This window comes from Metarhizium robertsii (assembly GCF_000187425.2).
Source record: "Metarhizium robertsii ARSEF 23 chromosome Unknown MAA_Scf_4, whole genome shotgun sequence".
Lineage (NCBI taxonomy): Eukaryota > Fungi > Ascomycota > Sordariomycetes > Hypocreales > Clavicipitaceae > Metarhizium > Metarhizium robertsii.
This window is the reverse complement of record NW_011942182.1, coordinates 2,585,698-2,606,994: the sequence shown is the minus strand read 5'-3', so window position 1 is coordinate 2,606,994 and position 21,297 is coordinate 2,585,698. Positions and strand designations below refer to the sequence as shown.

The window sequence follows — 21,297 nt, the reverse complement described above, 5'->3', positions numbered from 1 at the left end:
ATCAGTCAAGCCCTAGCGCCAGGTAATGTGGCTTCTTACCGCCACGACACCTACTCCGTACCTTGAGCGAACTAAGCGTTGTCTCGATGGTGATTGGTAGTTTCTTATGGAGACATGTCAGGCATTACTCGGTACTCCGTCTGGAACGCTGGCCAGATGACCCGTCAGCTCATCCTGGCCATGATGGGCTTCCCTGGTGTTAATCCTCCGAGCGCGCCGGGTCTGTTCGAAATGTGGGAGCCTGAAGAGTGCAGTGCTCAGAGACCAAGGCAATGGTTCCAGCGAAGCCGAATGTACGGAGTCTTCCCCCGAGATGATAGGATTGTGCGGATCTACGTGTATATTTCTCCACTCAGCAAGGCTACTAATAACAGGACCACTGTTGGTCCGAGCCTTTGTCACGAGCAACGACGGAGAAGGTTGTGGCTGGTTAAGATTCCAAGGCACATTCTAGTAGCTGTTTCTTTCTTATTTTTTCCGAAATCTAATTCGTTGTTCGCATACGCGTAGGGCTGTAGCTTAAACCTGGTCACCGGCAACCACGGGCCCGTCACGGGGGACTCTGGAGGGGCAAAACCCGCCTTGGAGCGTCTTATGAAAACAGCATTCAAGTTGACAAGATAAGCTTTTAAAAGGCCCAAAATGGAGTAGGAGAGGGGGAGAAGGCTCCTTGAGAAGATGCTCCGTCCAACACGCGGCCGGGCATGCCAGCAGTGTGACAGCAGCGGCCCCAATTTCAGTCGTATCCACCTTCTGGCGGCATCGCGGTTGGGTCCATGTAGGCTATGGCTGCAAGTGCTGGACGGCGTCTTCTGGCACATTCGACAGCTTGGGTATCGCGTTCCACGGGCTCTTCGGCCAACTTTGAAGGCATCCCCAAGGTGGATATGTGGAAAGGCAGTTGAAGGCAGGAAACTCCATCAGGTTGGCCCAAGTGTTGACAGGCCCAAGACAGAAGCGCGAAAAGGAGCAGCAAGGGGAAGGGGGCCTTTGGAAGCGAGCCGCCACCTCGAAGTAAGTACATACATACACACATACATACGGAGTACTCCGTTCACCGTCGACTTTCCGAGAGCCTTCTCAGTGCCGGCGACTTCCGCGGGCCAATAGGAAACGTCGATGAGCTCCGTGTTCCGGACTGGGGCCTATCCGAAACCGTGCCTGGGGAGCCGCACCTTAATCGGCTCGAGCCATAGGACATGAATTGATCCGATTCAAGCATAAATTGGATTTCGGCATCAAGCGGCTGGCATCTCGCATTCCAAAGAGGCGTGACCCCTGGGGGGGGGGTTTGAGGCTGGCACATTGCGTGACAACAATGACAAGATGCACTGCCAATCATGCGGCAGAATGAATGATTCAGTTAAACGCTCCTTCAGGCTCGCGCGCTCCTGATTGAGCAACGTTGGCGCCGATTCTGGAACTCTTCAATCTTCTCCGCAACCGTGCGGACCAAGAGAGAGCCAATCCAGCCCGTCTCCACGTTGCCATCTCTGACACCACAACGTGTGAATATCCATTCATCTGAAAGATCTCTGGGGAATGGCCGCCTTTGATCTTATCTCGCCGGCCACACCTGCATCAAGTTATTTTTATCTCGCTGCAGATGGTTGGCCAGGCCCTCATAGTACCAGCCGCCCGGCTTCCAAATGCGCGCTGTCGTCCGACGTGATTGGCCACCCTACAAGTCGAGATCCTCCATCTTGCTTCTGTTCAACAAAGATGCCATGCTGCCGACATACATACATACATACATACACACATACACACACACATACACACGGCATGTCTATCCATTGGCCACCACGTTGCCTCGCATCTTTTGTAGCCAACAGGCCGGGCCCCCGCGTCCCCAAGTCGCAGGGCGTTGCCGCATCTTGGACGTGATATTTTCAGCTACCGGTTGCTATATTAAGCGACATGTTCGTCAGAGCCGCGGTTGAGCTGCGGGAACCCTTTTCGGAACGTCGTTCCTAAAGACGATCCATGCCCCGATTTGTGTATGTATGACAACAGCCCAGATGACCCCCAACTTGACCTTCATACCCGGGCACGCCTCCTCGATATACCCCCATCATGATACAGGCTTGGGCCAAGGATCTGCTCGGAAGCGCCGAGGCGTCATGCGCCCATGCCCAAGAGACGTCGTTCGTTCGGACCATCTCGCGCCGAGTATAAGACCTGGCCCTTTCGAGATAAACGTTCGGCGCTTCATGCTCCAGCAGTCCATAACACGATTCACAATCACTGGTCGAAATTGTTCCGGAAGATCATCATTGGAGGCTCAACCGCACGTTTCAGCATAAATCTTGGCTCTGTTGGTCCGAATCTCGGGTTTCTTATGCGCCGCCATCCTCCTTTGCCCCTGGACAAGGGACGCGTCTGCCCTAAAGGCCAACACCCCGGCTTCCCGAACGATGAAACGCCATCTCATCATCTTCAACCTTTGTTTCCAAGCCTAACTCGCCCACATGGACTTACGCGTGGCTCTTGTCCCTAACGGGGCCATGATGAGCCTTCTGGCACTTTTGAGATGAAGGGATCTAGGGACGAAATTCTTGCATATTCATCATTACAGTAGTTACAGATGCCCGCCCGTACGCCCGTAAACCCAAACCCCCCCCCTTTTCCCCCTCCGAGTGACCCTTCTCGTTTACTATTTTAAACGCCCGAGGAAATTTTTCAAGGAAAAGGGGCCAGGGGAGACTTTTGGCGTCGTCAACAACGGCGCCTACGGCTTGAGTAAAATGTACTTGTGAGGTACATGATCACTTCTTCTGTCGTTTGGCGCTCTTGTCGCTCACGCTGCTTAATACACTGGCACTTCGTTTGTGGGCACCACTGCTACTTCCCGGCCGAGCGCTCTTTTCCCTTTCCGGCTCGACTGCTGTCACTTTCTCCGTGGCGGCGGCGGCCTCTTGGTCTTGTTCTGATTTGGAGGTCGACTCTTCTGCGCCGTCACCCGTCCCTGCAGGTGGTACTTGTTGGTCTTTGACATCGTCGGCCTTGTCCTTGTCCTCACCAGCCGGGCCGGCAGCCTTGTCCGCAGACTCTGGCTGATCACCGGAGGTAGTAGCGTCATCAGGCTTCTTAACCTCGTCGTCAGTCTTCCTCTCGCTGTCCGCCGGAGCAGTCTCTTTCTCAGGGGCAGCCGGGCCTTGGTTCTTCTCACGCTCTGCCTTCTTAGCCTGCTCGATCTTGATCTCGCCATCGAGTTTGTCTGATACCTTTCGCGCGTCCAGTAAACTGTTGACAGCAGCCAGGAGCTGTTCATATTGCAGAGTGGTCGCAGCAGTTGGCATTGCTAATTTAGCCGGAACATCCAGCTCGTTGAGAGTGTTGTTAATACGGAGTTGCTGCTGGTTTGACTTATGAGAGAAGAGCTTGTTGATCTTTTCGGTCCGGAACGTAGGTCCCGAGCCAAGTCGGTCGTGATGTGTAACGCCATATACAGCTTCTTCCTGGCTGTTGAGCTTCCTGCGCTCTGGGGCTTGTTGCTGCTGCTTCTCTTGTTGTTGAGCCTTCTTACTGGCAGCGGTGGGTGTTGACGTTGCTGCCGTAGATTCACGAGTCGCAGCATTCGACACAGCAGCACTCTCTCGTTTACCTGATTCTGGAGCTGCTGCATTTTGAGCCGCTCCAGCTGCGCCAGGTCCTGGGCCAGCCGGGCTGTCGGTGCCCATGATGGATTTTCTCTTCTTTGACTTGTCAGTACTCATAAGATTCTGCAGCAAGGTCTGCAGTCCAGCCGAAGACTTGAATGGGTTGATGTCCGTTTCGGCCCTAGGATAATCCAACCGGTTATACAGCTCTCTCCTCTCTTCGTTGAATCGCTCACTCCTCGCCATTATCCGCTTGATTTCCAGCAACAACGACTCTTCTTCTCGGGCTTCCTCCTTTGATCGCGACATGGAATTCATTGCAAATTCCTTCCTCAGTTTCTCTTGCTTGGGATTGAAATGCGCCATGGTCTCATGGAGCGCATATTCCTGCTGTGTCATGTACTGCACCGGTTTCTGGGCGGCCATCATCTTGGCAGCAACCTCGTAGTATCTAGCCTTTAGGTCCTCCATTGACCGAGGCCTCGTAGCGGGGACAATCGCCTTACTCTCGTCCCCGTCCGCGTCGGTCGCCCCATTAGTCGCGGGAGGTTGATACTCGTATCGATCCCAGATAAGTGGCCAACGGAGATCAAAGTCGCTTGCCATCTCCATCAAATAGTCTGTCTCTTCCTTTGTCCAGTCCTCGTTTTGCAGCGAGACTTGGTATTGGTCCTGCGAGTATTGAGGGACCTGGATCCTCACGTTGAACTTGGCGAATGCCGAGTCTTCTATGTCTCGTTCCGCCTCGCTTTCCTTCTTCTCTCCATTTTTCTCCTGTCCGCCATCTTGCAGTTGCGCCTCGAGCTGCTGCTGGCGCTCGCCACTAGATGCGGCGAGATCCTTGGTATCTACCCGTCGCCAATGCCGCAAAATCAATGACCTATCATCGCGGCCTGAATTGCGGAACTCGCGAAGTTCCCATCGCGCAGCCGGTTTCCGACCCCCAAGGCGCCTCTTCTTGAATTGGTTCTTGGCCGGTATTATCGATACGGGATTATCGCCTCCGAGATTGAGGACTTCTCTGGCTAGACCCTTGAGATTCGGTTTCGGCTGCCCGATTTTCTGTTTCTTAGACGGTCGCGGGCCGGAGGAACTGTCTCCCAGGTTGAGAACGTCGCGCACATCAGAGGACGTCATTTTCGCTCGTTTCGCAGATGGTCGGGCGCAATCGGGCGAGATTTCAGATGGCGATAGAAATGGGGGGGAGTAGCGGTCGAAGACAGCCTTATGCCATCTGCATTAAGGCATCAAAAGATAGCCTCAACCTTGTCTACTTCGAAACGATCCACAACTGTTAATGGGAATGAGCATCGACTAACTTGCGCGCCACTGTCGAAAAGGGCTTGGTGGTAGACTCTCGAATGAGGTTTTGATATCGGCTGGCGCTTAGAGGATGACGCGAAGGTTTGGCCAAGGTTTGCCCATCAGAGTCTCAATTGCACGTGACCCCACTGCCCTCCTTCCCCTAGCGAACCCCCTGACATATCCCGCGAAAGGAGGTCCATTTTTTGAACGTGGCAGCTTCGCGAGGAATCAAGACTGATGGTGCAGTGAAACACCATAACTGCAATCAATTTTGCAACTGTTTGCGCTGCACAACGGATTAAGACGTTGACGACCGCCTATTTCTTTTTCCACTTCATCAAAGCGTGCCCTTTTGTTTTACAGTACACGGTTTAATTACGATCATAGAAACACACCATGAAGACTTTCCTGCCCCTGCTGTCGCTGGCATCCGCCGCACAGGCTCTCTACTTCTTCGTCGACGGCGCCTCGCCAAAATGCTTTTTCGAGGAGCTGCCCAAGGATACGCTTGTCGTGGGACACTACTCTGCTGAGGAGTACGACGACCGGGTGAATTCTTGGCAGCAGCATAATGGGATTACAATCTACATTTCCGTGGATGTACGTGTCACCTTGACCACCACCGCCACGACGAATACCCCTTCCAGTTTTCCTCCCCCAATCTCAATCGCCAACAACATCTGCGCCCCTTGGTAGAGGGCAGCAGCACGTGCACAATCTTCATCAACGAGATGCTGACACCTGCACAGGAAGTCTTCGACAACAACCACCGCATCGTCTCCCAGCGCGGCTCCGCCTCGGGCCGCTTCACCTTCACAGCCCACGAGGCCGGCGACCACAAGATCTGCTTCGTGCCCTCGTCCACCTCCGGCCGGTCGGCATGGCTCTCGGCGCACAGCCCCAACGGCGGCATCAAGATGAAGCTCGACCTTGTTATCGGCGAGACGGGCCAGATTGAGAGCAGCGACAAGGACAAGTTGCAGGACATTGCGTCCCGCGTCAAGGACCTAAACGCCAGATTGCACGATATTCGCCGCGAGCAGGTCTTCCAGAGAGTACGTTTCTTCTTTTCTTCTTCTCTTGTGCTCCTAAAACTGTCCATACAACCGCTGCAAATCATCCCCCGCTCCCTCCCCCAGTCTGATCATTGAACACGTCATTGAGGCTGTAAACCAAACAGGAGCGAGAAGCCGACTTCAGAGACCAGTCCGAATCTACCAACGCCCGCGTCGTCCGCTGGATCATCATCCAGCTCATTGTCATCGGAATCACCTGCGCCTGGCAACTGTCACATCTCCGATCCTTCTTCATCAAGCAGAAGCTCACGTAGCGTACTCCATTTAGAGTTGGGGACTTACTTTTTAGGAGGCAGACGTGATGTGTTTAGCTTGCTTTTTTTTTACTCCCGTCAAAAGGTTCCGAAGATATTCAGGTTTTTCAGGTAGAACGATCCGGTGGGTGGGGACTTTTGGGATGCAAATTTACTACACAGAAGGGAGACATGGGCATACATAATGGTGTTAAATTGCAGTGATAATGCGGAGAGGTCTAGTTATGTATTCCAAGGAACGAAAAATTCCAGAAGATGGACAGCCAATGTCATGACCCTCCCCCCCCCCTTTTTGAGAAGATCTATACGAGACGTTGTATGATGTTACTAAAATATTTATTCCATTACGATGTATACCATAAGAGAACTCCTGAACATCCTTATATTCCCATCAACGCTACAATTGCCCTTGTCTCCCTTCTTACTGTGTTATCGGCACTTCCATAACTTCTAGAATCGCATCTTGTGCACAACCTCCCCCGCCCACCAATTGTCGCTCTAGTACGACTAGACAGGAATACAAAACATGAAGCCCTTGCAGATTTTTTTTATTACACAATGGCGTAGCAGTAGAATAACTCTGAGTGAGAGTGACTTGTGAGAGTGAGTGAGAGGTTGTACGGTGGAGGGGTGAGAAAAAAAAAAACTAAAAATGATAATATCGCGAGTAAACCCAATGCTACCTGTTTGTCGTTACCGTCTTGCGCCGTGCTTCGCTGCACATTGAAAGTGGCTTTTAAGTATGGTTTCGTTGTGGAATGCCTGACGTGAAAAATAAATGGAACTAGGAAATTTCCAACCCTTGTTTCCGTAGGGCCGTCTTTAGTAAGACTGCCTGGAGTTTTTTTGTCGCTTTTTCTGAATGCTAGTCGTAAAAAGAGTTTGTGCCCCCATAGGTGCGGAATGCCCATCAGATATTCCCCACGCCGGCGGTGGTCGATATGAGTGTAGTTTTGGAGCTCGTTGCCGTCTTTGACAGCTCTTGTAGTGATGTTTCCGCGTTTCAGCACTCGATTCCCGCCGCCATCGGACAGCGGTAGGGTTAGCTCTTGGCAGTTTATAGTCAAGTGCCATCTTGTCCAAGACATTGTAACTCAAGCAGAAGTAATCTTTCGATTCGGGAGCTGACATTGGTCGTCGGCGAAAATCATTTGTCGTGGCAGGTTGACGGCCGAGTTGAACAGCCTCTGGATTGCTGGCACTGCACTATATACCAAAACACTCCCAAAAGCTGATGGGAGGCACCTAACCACAGCAGATGGTCTTCATGAACTTCTGGAAACCGCTAGGCTGAGGTTCGGCAGGACGAAGGTTAGGTTGGCCGGCTGCCACCATGGGGCTCTGTTGCTGTCCCCTCTGCGGTAGGTTCTGGGTGCTGTTCTGGAATTGAGCTTGAGTCGAGCCAGCCGGTGTACCCAAATCGCCTCGGAGACCCCCCACGCCGCTGACTCTCTGCGCCCCCGTGGTACCGAGGCCGCTTGGCCGATCTTTCCTGTTGCCCATCGGTTTGATCGGTGACGGAGGAGGGGGTTGTGCGGCGTTTAAACGGCCGACGGTAAGATTCTGTGCTTGCTGATGAGAGTTGGTATTTCCAGGACGGTGGCCACTGTGCAGTTCCATTTGAGAAGGGCCGGGACGGACGTTTGGGTTGTGGAGGTAGCCAGCTCCATGGTTCTTGACCGAGTCCCATCCCTTTCCCGAATCCTTGGTGATTTTCATCCAATCGTACTCGCCATCCTCGACCTCGCCCGTGTTCTTCAGCGCTTGAGTGAAGAGCTCGCGGAGGTAATCGTAGTCTGGGGTATCTTCGAAGCCAAGGTTTCGGACGTATGTAAGATACTTGGAAAATTCTTCCGGGAAGCCTTCGCAAAGATCCTTGATTGCGGTAGTCTGCTTCTTTTCGCCAATTTTCTCATACTTTTGTTTATTTGTAGCAGCCTTCAGGCCTTGCCAGGGAAGGCCCCCCCGGAGGAAGTACATGAAAACATGGCCAAGAGCCTCGAGGTCATCTCGTCTGGATTGTTCGCGTCCCAAATGAGTATTGATACTCATGTATCTGGCGGTTCCTGATAAAGATTTTCGTTCTCTGTAAGGGATGTGCTGCTTGGTTTTGGGGTCACGGTATTGTTTGGCCATGCCAAAGTCGACGACGTGTATGACATTGGAGGACTTGGTGCCGGGGCGGCCAATCAGGAAGTTGTCAGGCTTGATATCACGATATATCAAATTTTTCTCATGGATCGTCTGGACTCGAGACAGCATCTGTTTGGCAACCATGACAACAGTTTTGATGGTGAATCGACGACCGCAATGGTCAAAAAGGTCTTCCAGAGACGGGCCTAGCAGGTCGATAACCAGGATATTGTGAAGGCCTTCTTGGCCGAAATAGTAGACATTGGGGATGCCCGCTAGCAAACTGGTTAGCACGGCGGCGTGTTACAAAATACAAACATGGTTGACAACAAGGTCAACCGAGGTGGAGCTTACGGCATCCGACGAGGATCTTGTATGTCCGATACTCATCTCGGAGTTGAGGAGCGTCGCTTTTACGGGGTTCCTAAAAGCAATTGTCAACGGTCGGCAATGAGACGGACAGCCAGAGGCACAGCAGGGCGCCTTGTCGACAAAGAACTCACGAATTTGATGGCCACTTGTTGGTTGTTCAGCAGATTGGTTCCCTCGAAGATGACGCCAAAGGAGCCTTCTCCGATCTTCTTCCCCACGCGGTAGTGCACACCGACAACGTTTGACGACGACGAAGCCATGCTCTCGGTAGGTGATGGCTTGCCCTGTGGCAGGCCTTGGCGTCGCTGACAAGGGGGTGTCGGTGTCGGTGTCGGTGTCGATGTCGATGTCGATGTCGATGCTGAGAAGACGATGTTCGATGAGGAAAAAGTTGCGTCGCCGGTGTGTGGTTGTCGGGCGGGACGAAACGATCAAGCAGAAGCTCGGTGGAGCAACGAGGCTCCTAGGAGACCAGAGACGGACGGGTACGGGAAAAGGGGGGGAAGGGCAAGGTTCTACGCAGTTGGTTATTTGCTGGCTGCTGTCGTTGGCTGTTTTGTGCTGCTTGCCCGCGTGGCTAATGTAAGGGCGGAAACGAGGGCTCAGCGACGGCGGACAGTAATAATCATTTGTGAGGCGCCATGCAAATAGCACTGGGGGATGGTTGGAATGTGGAATGCAAGTTAAAGTCTGTCTGGCCGTGATGCCGGGTCGTGGATGTGGAGGAGCGGGCAGCGAAAGACAGCCACAAGGGACGGACAGGAGGCGAGGGCAGCACGAGAAGTCTGCTGATGACTTTGGACTGGGAATGCTTCCAGACACGCAGGAGGGACTAGCCTGACACAGTGGCAGCCTGGCAGCCTGGCGACTGGCCGACTGCCACCGCCGGCGCAATAATAATGCATGATGGGTGGGCAATTGCAGATGCTCCAGTTCCATGTCTGCTCAGCAGACGCCAAGCCAGGACAGGACAGGGGTCAGTGGCTGCAAAGCCTCCAGATGTCCCATGGCTTGGGGGCTGGACGGCGGCTGGGGCGCTGGCGTCGGTTTAATGCAGGCCCAGACAACAACCAGCCGAGTCAATCATGGGCCACGACGGAGAAATAGCAGTGCCTGAGTCGACCGCCGGCCAGACGCCGTGCCCGTCCGTGGTGACAGACAGACACGTCCATGTCGGCTTTTGGAGCCGCGCGGTCTGTTGAGCTGTCGACGGTTGGACGGTTGGACGGTTGGATTGACTGTTGGACTGCTAGGCCGTCGGGCTGTGGAGGCCGCCGAGGACGGCCCGGACACATGCACGCCTCGATTATGCAAGGCAGCCGTTCAGTGTTGTCCATGAGGCACCTACGGCGCAGGGAAAGTATCAGACATCAAGAACTCAATGCGTGCAATCACAACAATAGTGACGGGCTACCGAGGACAGCACACAGTCTCGCCCCAACATTCAAGGTCTGTCAAGTCCCTGTTTCGTCTCGGCGCCTCCTGGCCAACTGAAGCCCACTTGGTCAAGCCTCACGGTCAAGCCCCCAACAACGGAGAGTCGGCCGGCCCACTTCTCGGCTCCCGCCTCCAGTCCACCAAAACATTTGGGCACAATGCCCCAATCTTATCTTGCCTTGAATTACGCTCCATACCAAGCAACGGCCTCCTCCACGACCCGGAGCATTTCAATTCGGCGCCTATTCGAGCCTCCAGATGCCATCTCAGCATGCTGGCGTGCTCTTGTTTATGTATGTTGTTCGGCGTCCCCACACAGATCTGCCTGTTGTGTTGGCAAGACACCAGATCAACCACACAAGAAAGAAAAGCAAGCAGGCACACTGTCTCGGGCACGAGACATGCGACCAAGTGCAGGACTTGTGGCATACCCGCAGCTGAGTCCAAGCAAGGGCACTAATACTACGGAGAACCGTCTTTTACCACAACCAAGGTCGACGTTGGATTTGGCAGAGCTTATCCAAAATGACCCTGTGCCACGCAGCGCGATGCGTGTTATTCTTGGTGCTGTTATTCACATGTGTGCTGATAAAAATGACTCTAGATTGGAGCCCCCAGCCACTAAACCTATCTTCGCATCGTGGGCCGAAAACAACGAGGGCCAGGGTGCTGGCCGGCGACATATGACAAGGAACCTGTAATAACAATGTCCAACCCAGACAAACGCGATCGCCATAACATCGCGAAACGTCCGCTTGGACGTAGTTTTGCACAGTTGATAGCAACATGAGACGCATAAAGCATCAAGATATTGTTGGTCCATAACGACAGGGCCACCACATACATTTACAACGGTCTCACTCACTTCTTTTACCTCGACGAGTACTCCGTACTCCGTTCCTGAACTCATGATCAAACACCTCCCGGGAGATCGAATAGCTTACCATGGTTGTAGACTTGTCTTTTCCAACTTGAATGATCCACCATCTTCATTGTCCAAAGTACATGTTGTTGTATGTACGTCCGTGCAATACGTATGGGCATGGGTGCGCATCCACTGAGGTCGCCAGTGAGGATCTTCTGTGGCTCACGGGAGAACAGGCAAACAAGCACAGGCCAACCCAGCCGATGCAAAAGGAAAGCCAGGCGAGGGTTTAATTTGCAGAATTGGAAGGGAGAGGTGGTTTTCGCGATTCAATCAGGAAACAACCCAAGCAATCCATCACCCCACGGCTAGTCCGAGACAACAGATCGGTCAATTCCAAGTTGACGGGGTCCAACGAAGCGTCAAAACACAAGCTCAGAGGATAAAAAGTAAGAATGGCCATCAGGAACGAACCGACACACTGGCATCACCGTACATACATAGTACAATACATTACGTGGTTGGCAGCTTGCGTACCTGCTCCATTGGCTGGTTTATGCATTGATGATTGGCGTTTGGTCAAGATTCAGCTACGTATGTACATACTTGATGGAGTGGTAGTACCTCTCATTTTGATCTGGATCTGGTCCGGACCAGTGCTATCACGGCGCATTAGGCGCTCATTGCGCTTGTCCGCATTCGCTGGCTCCGGGTTCATCCTCCTTGTCACATTGTATCGTCCGGGCCACACTGTACTCCGTACCTGGTGCCTGTGCAAAGGCCAGTGTGTATGGTACAAAAGAAAGCCATGGCCCTCGTCTTGGAAGTGGTAAATATGTTTATTATTTGTGGAGGTGCTATCCAGATACAACGTAGCGAGTCCGCACCTTTCGTCAGCATCAATCAGCAACTACAGAATATCGTATCTCGTACACCGCCCTTGGGTCTATACTGCATAAAGAGAGGGTTTATTTGGAGCTGTATGTACAACAATGTATCTTGCCTGGTTCGCGGTCCGTCAATGCGCATCAATTGCTCCAGGTTTTGCGGGTGCACTCTAAAGCCTCCACAGTCTGGAAACACCAGGGCTCCCCAATAAGCGCTCGCCGACTCCAAACCAAAGAGACCCCGGCAGGGTTCCAGGGACAACATTAGGCATGAAATGTTTTGATTTTTTCCTATGTATGTTACCGTCATATTGCAATATACAGTTGTCCTTGATCGGGTATCCCGCTATTTTCCACTTTTCCTTTCAAAACACGCCATGGCTCTGGATGTCTAGGAACCCCAGCGCGGGAATCTTTGATCTTGCATCACAGAAACCATACGAGAGTATAATACGGGGTAGTAATGTATGTATGTGTGCATCAACTCCGTACGCCATGACCACATGTGGCCTCATGGGCCAGACCGGTTCTGTGCTGCCCAGTCTCGGAGCGGGATAGTGATGCCGGTGACCTTCGAGTTGTGTCAGTTGCTGGCGCGTCTCCGAGGCATTGTGCCGTCTTTTGTGGCATGGGAATTAATGCCCCTCGGCCAGATTTGGTGTTTTGCTTGAGCCGGCTGGCGGATGGATGCAGACGACCGGTAACTACTCGGCACTCCGTTGCGTATCATGCTTGACATCACGAATGCCCTGCCGGTTTTGTTACCATCTCCGGACGGGCCAGACGGCATGTATTTACCTCGAGGGGCACGTTTTGTTTGCAGGGAGCAGATGCACCTTTTTGCTGCGAAGGGCCAAAGACAGGTCGGGGTCTAAAATTCCAGCCTACCCTGCAATGCACCTCACTCTTTAAAGATGCTTGCGGGTTAAGCACAGGATAGGAAGACCGGCGCACGGATACGGCAGGGGCAGAATTCGCATGTCTTGTATAAAATATCACGGGCAGCAGCAGCATCTTTTTCTTGTACGTACCTGGAAATAACATGGCGGATATAACCCTAAAAACCGCGCAAGCACGGCACACATGGATTCTCCTTCAGGCCCCCGATTTGATTACAAATCCTCCACATTAGCAAATGACTCTTGACCGGGACGTGTATCCGAACGAAATGTACCCGGCTCAACCACGCCTCGGGCAATTGTAACGGTCAGAAAACTACGTGCCTCCGCCCCGAAGTCTCAGGCTCTAGAGCCCATTGCTCCCGTTGGTGGAAGATGCGGCAAATTGCAGAGTACCAGGTGCTTTCAATGTTATTCAGGGTCGGGACTCGTGGAAAACAGCTCCAGCAGACTTCCATCACGCCGCGAGGGGTCAAGTCTTTGTGGTAGGCGGCTAACTTACGATGGTGGGGGTGGTGATGATCATTAGCTCGGCATGGGTTTTGACACACAACATGATCCTCTCGCCGCGGGGTATATAACCAGCTCACTTGGCTGTCATTCTGGAGTCTTGACTCCCATCACCTCGAGTGCTTCGTTTCACCACATAGTTTCCAATTCTGTTGCTTTTCTGCCACCATGTCTAGGCCGGAGGACACGCCCCCCATGACGTATCGATTCCTGGGCCGTTCTGGTCTTCAGGTCTCTTCCATCTCGCTCGGCGGATGGCTCACCTATGGTGGCCACGTTGACAGAGGTAATTTACCATGTCTAGAGGGCCCAGCCTTGTTTTGGAAATTTTCACGGGTGCTAATAATGGCGAGCAGAGGGCACCTTTGCCTGCATGAAGGCGGCATACGACTGCGGCGTCAACTTCTTCGATTGCGCCGAGGTGTACTCTGGCGGCGAGTCGGAAATCGTCATGGGAGAGGCCATCAAGAAGTTTGGCTGGAAGAGGAACGACCTCGTCATCTCGACCAAGGTGAGAGCACATGCGCCGCTACCGTCTCCTGTGCAATCGATAGGGGGTGTGCTCATGATTCTGTAGGTGTACTGGGGCCAAGCATTTGGCGACAACATTGTCAACAACAAGGGCCTCTCACGCAAGCACATTGTTGAAGGTGTCAATGCCTCTCTCAAGCGCATGGACCTCGAGTATGTCGACATCATCTTTGCCCACCGACCCGACCGCCAGACCCCCATGGAAGAAACCGTCCGCGCCTTCAACCACATCATCGACACCGGCAAGGCCTTTTACTGGGGCACATCCGACTGGAACGCCGACGAAATCGCCCAAGCCTGGCGCTACGCCGACAAGCTCGGCCTCATTGGCCCCGTCACCGAACAGCCTGCCTATAACATGCTGCAGCGCGAAAAGGTCGAGACGGAATTCGCCCACCTCTACCGCGAGAATGGCGGTCTAGGCCTGACTGTCTGGTCCCCCATGCGCCAGGGTATTCTGTCCGGCAAGTACAAGGACGGTATTCCTGAGGATTCGCGCTTCAACCAGACCAGCGTCGAGTTTATCAAAGGCTTCTGGGGCCGCACGACAAAGGATACTTGGAACGGCATCATCGAGCAGGTCAACAAGCTGCAGCCCATTGCAGACAAGCTGGGCATCAAGATGAGCACGTTGGCTTTGGCGTGGGTTCTCAAGAACCCGAATGTTAGTACCGCCATCACAGGTGCCAGTCGGCCGGAGCAGGTGTATGAGAATTGCAAGGCCGTGGCAGCCGTGGATAAGCTGACACCGGAGATTATGGATGAGATTGACGAAGTTTTGAACAATAAGCCCCCTGCTATTGTGATGCGATTTTAGATTGAGGCCTTTTGACTTTTAAGACGCATGTATATATTGAATGAATACTACGCGGTATGGACGGCATACGACAAGGATACTTTTGTGATTGAGAGCAAACAAAAGCCAAGATTGTTTCTACATGTGGACCCCGCCGTCTCGTCAGCGTGTAGTTATCTCGAATGACAACATGAAAAAAAAAGGCTTGTTCTTGTAAATATGTTTTCTGCATGCTTGGCTCTCTGTTCAATCCCTGGTGGCGCGGCAAACTCCACATATATCCGGGCTGCAAGACGCCCGATTTGTCGTCGGCACTTGGAAACTCGACGTCGAAATGGAACATGAACCAACTGCAGTGAACAAAAAAAGCACCAAGCTTCAATGTTCCATCATGTCACTGAAAACGAGCTCGTGAGGGCGCCCAAGGAAACGATTGGCGAGCAGAAGAAAAGGGGGGGGGGGGGAAGAGGAGGGAGGGGGGGGGGGGGGGGGGCCAGTTATCGATTCCACAATGGGCGATGACGCTTACATTGGTGTAGGTTTAAACGACTGCCACACCCCCATGATAGGCACTACAACACACGGGATGAAAAGCCGCAGTTTCAACCATGATATTTTTGGTATTTCGTCTATGCGTAACGCACGCGATGCAAACGGTGAACTAATCCCGTCGTTTTATGTTACAGAATATAGCCTCCCCTTGAAATTCTACATCCAATCCTCGGACACACCCGCCCGGTGTCCACCTCTTCCGTGAACCCAACCCTTGGTATCCCCCGTGAATGAGTGTATTTACAGGTTAGCCTTGGACTTGGCCTTCTTCATGATGGGGTCGAGCTTGGTGGCCTTCATGATGTCGCCCTTGATCTTGAGCTTGCCGGACATGAACAGACGCTGGGGGTTGGCAGAGCCATCGACGAGCTTGCCAAAGTCTTCCTCGGAGAGGAGCAGGGTGACTTTTGCAACGAGTCAGCTTCCATTCGTTCCTCCCTTCTCCTCTACTAATCCCATCTGTGCATCGGTCCCGAGACAAGACGGTATCATGGTAGATTTTTGTAGGTCAAAAGAGGGGGTTTGGCAAAAACGTACCAGTGGGCTTGCCGACACCGGTGCCAACACGGCCGGACTCCTTGAGGTCGACGTGCCAGCTCTCCGTCTCGCCAGCCTTGTTCTTGAGGGTGAAGGCAAAGACACCGTTGGCCTGCTTGATGGCGTCCTTGCGCTCGGCGTCGGAGCCGGAGAGGACGCTGTCGATGACGTCGAAAGCGGCCGAGGCAGGGAACTTGGCTAGAGATTGAGGCCGGCTCGTTAGTAAGGCTTGTTTCCTGATTCTCTGTTTTGGCTTGTCGCGTTTCCCGCATCAGTCGCTGATTGCCTCCGTCCCGACCCCTCCGTCCATTGCCAACATGCCACGCAGCTGGCGGCATGTGAAATTCCCGGGGGGGCGCGACGTGGTCTCGTGGGGACGACAAGATTGCCAAAGGGGGCGTGTGTGGAAATACGCACCGTTAGCGAAACCCATTTTGGATGATGGCTATTGAAGCTGATTGAAACTGAGAGGGAGAAAAAGAGGGCGAGATGAAGATTGCACGACGGGATTTTCGTAAATGCAAAGTTGAAGCTTTCCGGAAAGGAGGAATGCGGAGGCAAAGTGGGATCTCAAGTTTAAATGCCTTTCCCTCTGTTCATATTTTCGGTTAGTGGCTGGTTGGGGGTGAGAGGGCAGCAAATGCGAAGCGCCATAGGCATGTGATGGGAACCTCGGCCTGACATCATGTGCCGTTGCTGGAGAGCTGCGGCCAAAGCAGCCGAGCTCCACTGCTCCAGAGTAAAAGTCGCGACCGTGTCCGTATTAGGGGTTTGCCCATCTCCGTTTTTACCTCCTTGACAATGGGCACTGCGATGACTATTTCATGAGAACTCTTGGGACAGCGAGGCCATGCACTCCATAAGCGTGTCCGCTCTCCCCATGTCCTCCCCGCACCAATGTACTACTGGCCCTCGGCTATCACCCTGAGTCCAGTCCCTCCCCGCAGCTTTTGTCTCTGACCCCTTGGGGGCTTGCTTGACAGTGGGTTCGGGGTACCTTGGGTCAAGTGTGTTTGCCGCACCTGCCTCCGTTCGGAGTCGAGACGTTAGGGGAGGCGCGGTGGGCGGGCTAGCGATCCGCTCCCCGAACGGAGCGTCAAGTTATACCGAAGGCACGTTGAGTGTACTCTCTGGTATGTAATTCCGGGCAAAGCACGACATTTCCACCGAGATATCTGGACATTGGGAGAGCCTTCTCGGCAGTGCGTGCTCAGATGGGCGCTGTGCGCACGACACCGGGTTTCGGACTCGATTAGGACATCGATTCGACCTTTGGCGACGCCATGTGCATCAGTACCAGACATTCTCACGTGCCCTTGACGTTATGCCAACGTGTTATTCCCACATATTGTAGTTTACATGCTTCTATCAACTGCCCAAAGCCTTGATGCTCCGAATTCCCCAAAAGCTGGTGCAGACTATGCTTATATTGTACAACAGAGATGCGAGACCAGAATGCTCCTTTTTTGTCTATGCAGTGCCAACTTTGTTGATGCGCCTCATCTGCCAATCCCTCCGTCCATCAAGATTCAATATCCTACTTGTACACCACCACCACACATCCCACCCCTTATAATTCCCAATCAGGAACGGCAAAGTCCCGCTGCTGGGGCCAATGCTCCGGCCTATATTGTTTTGCAAAGAGTCAGCTCTCAAACGCTTTCCGAATCCCGCCCCGGTTACTCGGCGCAATAGTGTAACCTTTCCCATCTCAAAGGACCGTTGGCCTTGGGGAAAAAAACTCACCTCGTCAACAACAACGTGGCCATGCGTCTCCGCCGCTCAGATATGTCCTCCGCCGCCGTCAACCTCAACCAATCCCCCAGCCAGCTCCTCAGCTCCGTCTCACTCTTGCCCAGAACGTCTATCCCTCGCTCTGCACACGCAATTCTCAGCTCCTCCGTCTCCAAACCCACCGGGCCCCCGTCCTCTATCAGGTTCTTGTCGTCGCCTTCGAGGAATGCCATTCGTAGTCTGCCCTTGATCTGCCACATCCCCGGGGGCGTGAAGCCCAGTCGATCCCACATCATGCCCGAGAGATGCAAGCTCCTGAGGACGTGTTTTCTGGCCACGGGCGCGCTGATCCGGGGGCTCAGTACGCCGTGGGGGTATTGCGCCTCGAGTTCGTCAAAGGCAGCCCTGCGCCGGCCCTCGGCCTTTTGCAGGCCCGAGTACAGCTGTTTTGGAATGCGGCATGTGTACGGCACCACGCCGTCGACGTAGATGACTGCCAGGGCGGTGAATTCCCCAATGACGAGCAGCATGAGTCCAAAGAGCGGCAGCCGCAGCATATCGTGCCGCACGCGCCACAACATGACCCAATCCGCGCGGGAGAAGGTCTTGGGGACGTAGTGAGGCTTGAATACGGACGGGCGGTCGTCTGCTGGCGTCCTCTCAAGCTTCTCCTTAAGCAGCCTGCGGTTCGCCATGACAGCCTTTAGTCCATCTTTGTAAAATTTCAAATAGCCCTTTCCTAGCTGGAAGAGATACTGCAATGTAGAATTGGAGGCGCTCCGCTGCGGCACGTCTAGTGGCGGCGGCCGAGTCGACGCTGGAGGGTTGAGTAGCGGGCTCTTCGGAGGTCGAGCTTCACGGCGAGGAGGTACCTGGTTGTGCGCCGCGCGCCATTGGTGAGCAGGAAAGAATGCATAGGAGCTGTGGGATTGTAAAATCATAGGCCTGGAGATGGTGATGCAGGTCCTGCGGTGGGTGCAGCGCCGCCAAGGAATTTGCGCACTCATGGCAGTAGTTTTGTTGGGTTCGTGATGTTGGCTTGAAAAAAAGTAGGCGGTGATGATGATGACTTGAGCTCCGATGTCGTGTGGGTGGTCAACGTGTTCATTGGTCAGCTGGATCCACTGGCCGGGAGTGGCTCCAATTGTCCTGGGAGGATCAGGCGCCGATGATTTTCCCCGTGATGTGCTAGCGCTGTATGGCATCTCTATTACTATGTTTTAACGCCTTCATGACCTATGTGATTATCGTGTGTTATTTGCGGCGAGATAGGCTCGGCCTGTTGCAAGGCAACCCTGAGCATTGTGTATGCCGCACCATAGATGTTTAGGCAAGAATCGCTCCAGCCTGGCTCATAAATAGTAAACTGCGTCTTGAGTACTTTGCACACACATGTATAAGAAATAAAAGTTTCAAGACGGAAATTCAAGCAACTCCATAATATGCCTTTAGAGCGCATAATCTGGAACGGATAAGTGTCTGATAGTTACTTGTCCCACACATGTGAATGCACCTGGCGTGGGCCAACCCATGTCCATTTCGGTGACTAATCTTGGCGTCTGTTAAAGAAAGTATACCCACATTCAAAAATCACGACATCGATGGCCGTACATATAATTTTACCCAAATTTCATAAGCAACTGATCTTAAATCTGATGCATCAAAAAATCCTGGAAAATCCTGGAAAATTCAACGATCAAAAATCGTCAAAATGGTACCATCATCGTCATGGCTCGTTTGCTCTGCCCTTACACTAATATATGTAGGTTCACGCTGATGCGTCCAATTTTGCACATGGCGTCACCAAAGACGATGCCTATGAACAGGTTTTGATGCAGGCCGAGGGCTTGTTTATAGATCAGCGCAACTGGGTGAGATGCCTACACCATACCTCCAACGTGTGGCCTGATTGACCAAATACTTACTTATTTGATACCAGGTTTGGTAAGATGACTGTGTAAACAGCTTTGTGTCGACGTGCAGATCTCTGACCTTGGCAGCAATCTCGCCAACGCCGCGTCATTGCTGTGGCACGCCTACAGGTCCCTTCCTTCCCCAAGCAAGGAAGTAAACTGGGCGGGTATGAAGTCCAAGTCCCTCTGAGGAGACGTATCCAAATATAGAAAAGAGGCATTCATAACACTGGATGCAGGCTTCTACGTTCTTGACCCCTCGTCTACGAAACCTCAACTCATCCTCGGACCCTTCCAGGGGAAAGTTGCCTGCCAGACAATTGAATTTGGCCGTGGAGTCTGCGGTGCCGCTGCAGCTACGCAGAAGACGCAGCTGGTAGCCGACGTGGACAAGTTCCCAGGCCACATTGCCTGCGACGGTGACAGCAAGAGCGAGATTGTGGTGCCGATTCTTGCCAGCGCTGGGGGCAGTGGGGTGAAAAAGGTGGTGGCTATTATTGACGTTGATTGCACGATTGAGAATGGATTTGATGATTTGGATAGGAAATATCTCGAGGACTTGGCGGACCTGCTGGGCAGGAGTTGTGACTGGTAGCAAAAGAGGATAAATAAATGCTTGGCGTGATACTTTGTCGGCATCGTCGTGGACACTGATGTTGTCACCTTGACCCTCCCCCGGTCCAGGGGGTGAACAAACCCTGGTGCTAGTATTACTACTTCTAGACACATGGAGCAAGCGCTCAGAGAAAGCTTCTGGAAGCCGTTTCCATCCAACAACCTGCCTGACATGCCGGACAAAGGGCGATGGGAAATAGTAACAGACTATGTATTTACTAGCGCGACCAGTGAGACACCGTGGCCATGGCGACGCAAACGGGTACGAAGTACTAGTATTGTGCTCCGTACAGTGTCTCATGACCCCTTTCACCCTGGTGCCTGGCCACCCAAGCAAGGTTTGCTGTTAAGGTTTCCATGGGTATAATGCGTTCATGGTGGAAATCTCGAGGTGCTGCCGTGAAGCATGTTCTGCTGAAATGCTCATTTATGAAACTTGAGAACGGCCCACCTGGGCATCACCACGTTCCGGCACGCGCAAGGCGGGAACCCTGGTGGCAGTTCTCCGCAAGCTCTTTTTGTTTATTTTTATCAATTGACATCTGTCGGCGCAAGCTCCTGCGCAAACCAACGAGCATCATGACGCCTGATTGGTGTGTTGGGGGCAAGACGGCCCATGTTGTGCATAACGGCGCGAGGGCGACGTCAGCGTCCACGCTAGCCATGGAGGCGCTGCAGGAGTAAATGGCTGTCGATCCTCGGTGCAGCCGCAAGATGGGGAGGGGGCAAAGGACGTTGGACTCGTCTCGCTGGGCCGATTGGTATCGATCGAGGGGCCGATTGTACTGACTGTTGTTTTGTCTCGAGCAATGGCCTTTTGGCGTGATTGCTGGGGGAAGTGCAATTAAATCACGTTAACCTTGCATATTCGCCCTGGATCTTGCAACTCCGCTGCGCTCGGTGGGGCACAACGATCGATGGTCTATTCCTGAATGGGCCAATTTCAAACGTCCCAAAGTTGTCGAATGCCTACTGCAGCGAGCGTTTAGTAAACTTTGGTCAGGAACCTGTAAGCACCGGAGGACGCACGAGACAGGGGAGATCAACTTGAGAAACTTTAACCGCGTGTTTTTCTCTCTTGCCCGTCGAGCGGCACTCGACATTGTGTTTGCTGGTATGGAGTCAATATGTACATATTGAACTGGGCTGGACTGGAGCCTTGAATTGAACCCAGCCTCCAGCCACCGGGTTTTGAACACAGTGAACCGCCCAGCCACCCGGGGCCCCACTACAGCACTATGCCACCCGGTTCAGTGTGCTGATGTTCAGGCTTGCAGGG

General features: G+C 53.1%; 7 protein-coding genes across 7 annotated transcripts; 3 read left to right on the top strand and 4 right to left on the bottom strand.

The window, feature by feature from the left end:
• Positions 1-2,768: 2,768 nt before the first annotated feature.
• Positions 2,769-4,739, bottom strand: MAA_02923 (SWR1-complex protein 4; the record flags this gene model as incomplete). The annotated part of the gene is made up of 1 exon (XM_007820921.1): positions 2,769-4,739. The coding sequence occupies one exon, from the start codon at positions 4,737-4,739 to the stop codon at positions 2,769-2,771; it is 1,971 nt and encodes a 656-aa protein (XP_007819112.1).
• Positions 4,740-5,303: 564 nt separating this feature from the next.
• MAA_02922 (emp24/gp25L/p24 family protein) lies at positions 5,304-6,237 on the top strand (the record flags this gene model as incomplete). Its single annotated transcript, XM_007820920.1, has 3 exons — positions 5,304-5,507; positions 5,657-5,962; positions 6,088-6,237. 3 exons carry the CDS (start codon positions 5,304-5,306, stop codon positions 6,235-6,237), a joined length of 660 nt encoding a protein of 219 aa, XP_007819111.1.
• Positions 6,238-7,482: 1,245 nt separating this feature from the next.
• MAA_02921 (casein kinase I) lies at positions 7,483-9,002 on the bottom strand (the record flags this gene model as incomplete). The annotated part of the gene is made up of 3 exons (XM_007820919.1): positions 7,483-8,645; positions 8,725-8,794; positions 8,874-9,002. 3 exons carry the CDS (start codon positions 9,000-9,002, stop codon positions 7,483-7,485), a joined length of 1,362 nt encoding a protein of 453 aa, XP_007819110.1.
• A 4,506-nt stretch (positions 9,003-13,508) lies between these two features.
• On the top strand, positions 13,509-14,688 carry MAA_02920 (Potassium channel, voltage-dependent, beta subunit, KCNAB-related protein; the record flags this gene model as incomplete). The annotated part of the gene is made up of 3 exons (XM_007820918.1): positions 13,509-13,626; positions 13,697-13,851; positions 13,918-14,688. The coding sequence occupies 3 exons, from the start codon at positions 13,509-13,511 to the stop codon at positions 14,686-14,688; spliced, it is 1,044 nt and encodes a 347-aa protein (XP_007819109.1).
• Positions 14,689-15,459: 771 nt separating this feature from the next.
• MAA_02919 (SCP-2 sterol transfer family protein) lies at positions 15,460-16,189 on the bottom strand (the record flags this gene model as incomplete). Its single annotated transcript, XM_007820917.1, has 3 exons — positions 15,460-15,623; positions 15,757-15,954; positions 16,174-16,189. The coding sequence occupies 3 exons, from the start codon at positions 16,187-16,189 to the stop codon at positions 15,460-15,462; spliced, it is 378 nt and encodes a 125-aa protein (XP_007819108.1).
• A 1,137-nt stretch (positions 16,190-17,326) lies between these two features.
• On the bottom strand, positions 17,327-18,695 carry MAA_02918 (LETM1-like protein; the record flags this gene model as incomplete). The annotated part of the gene is made up of 2 exons (XM_007820916.2): positions 17,327-17,381; positions 17,503-18,695. 2 exons carry the CDS (start codon positions 18,693-18,695, stop codon positions 17,327-17,329), a joined length of 1,248 nt encoding a protein of 415 aa, XP_007819107.2.
• A 506-nt stretch (positions 18,696-19,201) lies between these two features.
• MAA_02917 (uncharacterized protein) lies at positions 19,202-19,998 on the top strand (the record flags this gene model as incomplete). Its single annotated transcript, XM_007820915.1, has 4 exons — positions 19,202-19,204; positions 19,257-19,361; positions 19,456-19,570; positions 19,643-19,998. The coding sequence occupies 4 exons, from the start codon at positions 19,202-19,204 to the stop codon at positions 19,996-19,998; spliced, it is 579 nt and encodes a 192-aa protein (XP_007819106.1).
• Positions 19,999-21,297: the final 1,299 nt, after the last annotated feature.